Below are 6,000 nucleotides of genomic sequence, written 5' to 3' on the forward strand. Positions count from 1 at the left end.
CTATCCTCAAAACAGAAGACACTGCAGCTTGCTAGACATGCTGTAGTGAAGTTTAGCAATGCTCAGACTTGTTACAACAAAGGTAAGTGCCAAGAAACTGTTTAGTGCCAGCAAACAGAAGAGGAAAGGGATTCAGCAAGAACACACTTTGTAAAGCACACTGTAATCCTAAGCACTTAATTGCCTTTGGCAAGAGCTGCATCCCATTGCTCTCTCAGAAGTCGTTTTATCTGCAACTTGATGCTCACAGCTACAGGGATGAATGGAGTGGGGGAGGAGAAGGAACTGAGGGAGCTAGTGAGAGAACTACAGTTACCAGTCTGTCTTTGATGAACTACCAAAGCAAAACATAAAAATTACTGGTATGTGCAAAGCCTGATCTGCATATCCGATGACGCTCAGAGAAGCAAATGAAACTAACCCTCCTCCAGGCCCTTGAAATCACCTACAGAAGCTGACAAATTTGTTGTAGAGCTACACACCTGTGTTTATACTTTACATTTACATATGTCTAGCCTCACTTTCAGTCAGTTTCACTGAACCCATTTAGGTCAGTGTGAATTTGAAGGTGTTGCCAAAGTTTGTTTCTTTTCCTTGCTTATAATGCAGCATTCACAAATATTTTACAATATGTTAACCCAAACTCATTGTTCCCACATAAATGGAAGACTTAAAAGTAAATAATGCACCAAGCCTCTTTAATTAAATAAGGAGTTTGGGGGAGGAGTTTCTGCAGACCCTTTTAAATCTTAAAGCCTGCCAACTGGATGAACAAAAGGTAGATTAGGCTCACATGATAAATCCCAGCAAACCTGAAAAGCCTTTGTTAATAAGTCACTAAGGGAATTTTTCTTTTTCCCCTAGAATTTCTGCTCACCAGAAGTGAGAGTTAAGATTATTCAAGCAGGTTTGGTTTCCAGCAGCATTAAATGGGTATATGCCTCATGAAGCTCTAATCTCCTCATTTCTATAGAGCTCAATTCCCCTTTCATTCCTACTAAAGCAGAACCAGTTATTCCTAGCTTTTATAGAAGGAGCAGCTGCTGAAAGTTCAGAGGCAAAAAAAGGTTTATGAAATTAGTTAAGATTCCCACAAAAACTAAACTGGAATTCTAGATCAGCTTTAATAGCAACAACAACAACGACAGGAATATAAATGTCTTTTCATTTCACTTTGGCATTTCTTTCATGTAGCAGGTTGCTAATGAGCCTTTTAAGTTTCCATTCATAAGTTAGTGTTCAGTAGCTTGTTCACAGAGCCAAATGACATGTTAGTCTGGCAATTAGTTTACTCTTCTGTCTGTAGAGAGGCTTAATGAAAACATTATTAGAGACAGACCTTGCTCTAGCACACTCCATAGACCCTGTACAATTGCTCAGAAAAGACAAAGATTTCAGCAAAACCCATACTGTAAAAGACACAGATTTTAGTAACACCCAGACAACGTGGATGACATCTAAAGCTGTGCTAAATTTAAAAAAAAATCCAGAGTCCATCCTACCTGGAACCATCTGGCTTCACTGATGAATCCTTTTCAGCACTATAGATTAATCATATCTTCCCTGCATCCAGTGCTGAAATCCAAACAACATATGTAGCCCTAATGTACACCATGGAAGCATTCCCATCAGTGGGATGAAGGCAGCTATACAAAGCTTGCTAAGATCCTGTTTGGTGTAGTGGATGCCACAGAAAAAGTTTAGAAAGTCTACTGCAACAGGTGCAGCAAGGTGTTTCCAGAGCCATGAGAGAAAGGATCACCTAACCTTCCATGGGAGGTCATAAAAAACCAGAGTAATTTAGCATCAAAGAGAGAAGTGTGTGTAATCAGCAAAGGGAGAAGAAAATTACCTTCCTTACTCCTAACTCATACCTGTGGAATAAAGTTTGGAAAAACTATTGAGTACAGCTCTAAACACAGCAGAGGCAAACAACCACAGCATGTTTTATTATGTACTTGACAAGTTTATGAATGAAAGGAGATGAGTCTGTCTGTAAAACCAGGATCACTTCCAGCCCATGCTCAGACCTGAATTCAAACTACCCAGAAGAGTCCAACAACCACAGACTGTGGCTACCAATTCTCCAGAGTCTAACCAGAAACTTCAGCCATCTCCTTACATGGCTCTCAAATAGAGCTTCTGAGCACATTTCTGGATTTAGACTCCACAGCTTTAAAGCACAGCATTTGGAGCAGTTCTGAACTCTATTTACATCTGCATTTTGTTTTAGGAGGGCTCTGAAAGTAATTTGTAGCTGTTGGTTTATAGTTTTTCTAAGTACAGTATATTTGGCCTGTGTAAGGATATTGGTATGGCTTTTGATTGACTGTAAAAATCGGATCATCGCCCAGAGGAAGTCCTAATGAACTTAAAGGAGGAGCCAGGGAGAACAGAGAACACGAAACAGACCAAAAACTGAAAAACTGGTGAAAAATTATGCATCTCTTACATTTAACCTAAGCCAATGGCAATACGTAATCTCAGTTTATTTCAGACTTTATAAATTCCCTTTCAGCATTATACAAGCAAACCAACAGAACTTCACTGAGTGATTTCCTTCATTCTCCTTTGCACCATGCAGCAGGGCAACTAAAGCTATGGACACATGCTTGCAACAGAATAGTATCTGATTTATAACTTTCTTTGCAGCAGACCTTTTAAGACTTCCCTACAAGACCAATAAAAATGGGGTCAGTGCCATTAACTGGTGTGAGCCTCCCACGTTTATATAAAATTCTAGTTGTGATGTTTATTAAACCAGGCATTTCCTTTCTGCTTATGTCCATCTGAAAAGGTTAAATGCCAGTAACAGGTCGCCTATCATTCTAGTGGCTGGTCCTCGGGTAGCAAACATTCTCCTGCTACAACCAACAAAATCACTCCAGTTACTTCTGGAGTTTAAATATTTGTCCTGTAGCATTCATTTGTAAAAGGCTAAGATGGGTGTAACATTAGTGTACTATGAAAATGTGTTATCATGAGCATTTTGTTACAAACTGCAGAGCACGCAGCGACCAGCTACAGAAGAACAGTATCACTTAAGGAAACAGAAAATACTGGATATGTGCCAGATGAAAATTAAATATTCAGTTATTAGTAAATATAATTTGGGTTTAAAAACAGAAGGCTCCTAAAATGCTCTCCTAGAACCTAGTTCCAGAAACATCTCAGCAAATATATCGTTGCACAGGGAGACACATATCATATTCTGAAAATAACAATGCAAGTCATTAGCAAAATAGAATAAAATAAAGATGTGTGCAGGAAGTAACAGGAGAAAGATTGTTATTCTCTTAGGCATTTAAAATGAAAGAGAAATTACTATTTCTCTTACAGTTCCACTGACAGAAATGGCATTTCCAGCACTCCACAGAGAAGTAGCATCATTTTGTAAAGATGTAGTGGGGAACACACCTTCTGCATGTCATGTAACTCCACACTCACACCGCCCTCCCCTCCAAATGCTTGGAAACCCCTTGGAAGAAGGGTGTGGAATCAGGTATTTGCACTTATCCTCTCAGCCATTCCCTCTGTAGGGAGAATAATGCAGCCTTCAAAACACTTTTGATTCCACTTTCCGACTCTAGGAGTATTCCTGTGGATTTACTTTGCACAAGACAAGACTAGGGCAAAAAGTATCTTAAAAGAGTAAGAGGAGGGAAGGATCCCCTGTCTTTTCATCCCTGGTCTCCAGCCCCTGCTAGTCTGCCATGCCACTCCCTTCCAGCCTGGGTGCAGGGAGCAGTGCCAGGCCAGAGTCCAGATGTGCACATACAGGAAAGAGGATTAAAAGGCAAAGAATCCCCAAAAACATATTGCTCCATAGCGTGAAGGCAGCCTGCAGAGAAGTGATTTCACTGCCTCTGCCAAGTTAATGATTTTAAACATTCATCTCCATCCCCCATCCTCATGCAGGATGTTTAAGTGGTGTCACCAGGATTTATCCTTCTCTGAGACTAAGCATGTTGTGCAACATGATACAAATTACTTTAGGAACAGCAGAAGTAAAAAAAAAAAAAATTAAAATCCCAGTACATGCATTTTGTCTGAAGCATTAAAGATGTAGATGTGTAGTGAAGGAATGTTGCTACACGTGTCTCCACATATGCATCTCTATATTGGAAAGGCTCAGGAGGCCAAGAGAGAGCCAGAGAGATTATCCTTACAGCCGAGCCTATAAATGCTTCATCTTAGAAATCCTTTGCTACCTGCCAGTAGAGAACAATAAAACTGTAAAAAAAAATCATACATAAAAGATGACAAGTACTTACTACCAGGTTTGCTTGCTCTGGGATGAATGCACTCCGGGAGGGGAGCCGTAGGTGAGCCCTCCTCCCTGCCGGAGCCCAGCTGACGCTCTCGCCGGGGAAGGGACGGGAGCTGGGCTGAGCCACCCGCAGGAATCCCGCGGCTCCGGTGCTCCAAGCCCGGCATGTGCGCGCAGCCCGCGCCGCTGGGCCGGCTCGCTGCAGCGCCGCTACCTCGCCTCTCCGGAGAAGCAGGTTTCCCTCTTCTCCTCCTCCTCCTCCTCCTTCTCCGCCTACTTCACCTCCCCCTGCGGAGGATGCCGCGGTACCCCCCGCCCGTGCCCGCCCCCGGGCTTCCCTCCGCGTCCCGGGGCGCAGCGGGCAGGGAGAGCCCCACGGCTCCGGGGAGCGCTGCCGGAGCCGCCTCGCCCCGAGCTGCCCAGCCCTGGATCTGCGCCTCCGGCCGCAGCCCACCTGCTGCTCGGCCGGGCCGGGCCGGGCCGGGATGGGCCGGGCTGGGCTGGGCAGCGGGGGAAGCGCGGAGCTCGCAGGGGAAGCGGTGCCGAGCGGTGATACCGCCTGCGGTGGGCGCGGCTGCCCTTCGCTCCTTCCCCGTGGCGGCTCCCGCGGCAGCGGCCGGGGGTCCAGGGGGAGCCCCGGGTGCGCCAGGACCAGCGAAGGGAGGGGCACGGCCAGCCCAGCCCAGCCCAGCTCCTGTGGAGCGCGGCTCGCCCAGGTGGGGCGGCTGCGGACGGGGGATGTCCAGACCTGGGTGCGAGCTGTGTGAGGAGTGTGTAGGGATGTACATGGGTGCCATAAGAGCTGTGCACTGCAGATCCTTTGGGGATGTGAGAGTTATAGACCTTGTGTCTATGGGGTGCATGTATGGGAAGTGTAGAGGAATGTGCTTATGGGCTCGCATGGGATGGGAATGAAATACATATGGGAGATCTGTGTGTGTGTTCTGGAGGAACTGCATAGCTTGCATATAGGGGAGAGCACAGAGGATGTATGTGAAGGTTTGCATGGGACTGGGATGGGATGCCCTAGGGTTATGTATGGGGAGTGTAGGGATGCGTGTGGAACAGCAGCCCTGCCATGCAGTGCCCCGATGCCAGCCACAGGGCATTCTCTCGGCACACAGGGGCCTCAGGGCTCTCCCTGCCTCCCCCACCCCCATGGGCCTGCCTAGAGCCCATGCTCTGGCACATCTGCCTAGGGACATCCAAATCTGGGGCAAGGGATTTATTTTAATAAACCGTTTACAGTTAATTGTGTTAAGTGCTAAAGTAGTGTAGAAAGAAGAGCAAATGCGAGATGGGGACAAATTGAATCCTCTTCAACAATAAGATCTTAGAACTGCTGTTTTATAATGTGGAGACCCTGAGGAGGAAAGGTAGTATAATCACAGACATTGAGAACTTAAAGCCTTTCTACTCTGATATTTTAACTTTTTCATTTGCACATTTTAAAAACCCAATCAGCTGCCTATTTGAAATGGACTTACAGCCAGATCATAAACACACATGGGCACAGACATACAAAAAGCCCAGGTTCTATGGATTAAACTTTCCTTTTCTGTCCTCTAATGTTCTTCTGTGCTGCAGATTGCTGCTAGATGTGTTAATACATGGTTCTGAGCTGCTACAGAAAAAGTACAAGCTGTAGAAAAGCTGCCTCCTCACCAGGCACTAAGATACTTTTAAGGGTGATGGAGCAAACCACAGCCCAGGATTCAATTCTTTCTCTT

At 45.4% G+C, this 6,000-nt stretch overlaps 1 protein-coding gene across 2 annotated transcripts in view; it reads right to left on the bottom strand.

Annotated features, from left to right (window-relative positions):
* MYLK (myosin light chain kinase) overlaps window positions 1–4,728 on the bottom strand; it is a 195,011-nt gene extending 190,283 nt beyond the window's left edge. The window contains exon 1 of one of the 2 annotated variants that reach the window (XM_071435291.1): window positions 4,275–4,728. In XM_071435291.1, the coding sequence (XP_071291392.1) occupies window positions 4,275–4,437 (163 nt within the window). In that variant the 5' untranslated portion in view covers window positions 4,438–4,728. The remainder of the gene's footprint in view (window positions 1–4,274) is intronic. The other variant, XM_071435295.1, reaches the window with a different exon arrangement.
* Between the last annotated feature and the right edge of the window lie 1,272 nt (window positions 4,729–6,000).

The sequence above is a fragment of the Agelaius tricolor genome, unplaced genomic scaffold, assembly GCF_023055355.1.
Source record: "Agelaius tricolor isolate 1412-34295 unplaced genomic scaffold, bAgeTri1.0.p SCAF_10, whole genome shotgun sequence".
Classification (NCBI taxonomy): domain Eukaryota; kingdom Metazoa; phylum Chordata; class Aves; order Passeriformes; family Icteridae; genus Agelaius; species Agelaius tricolor.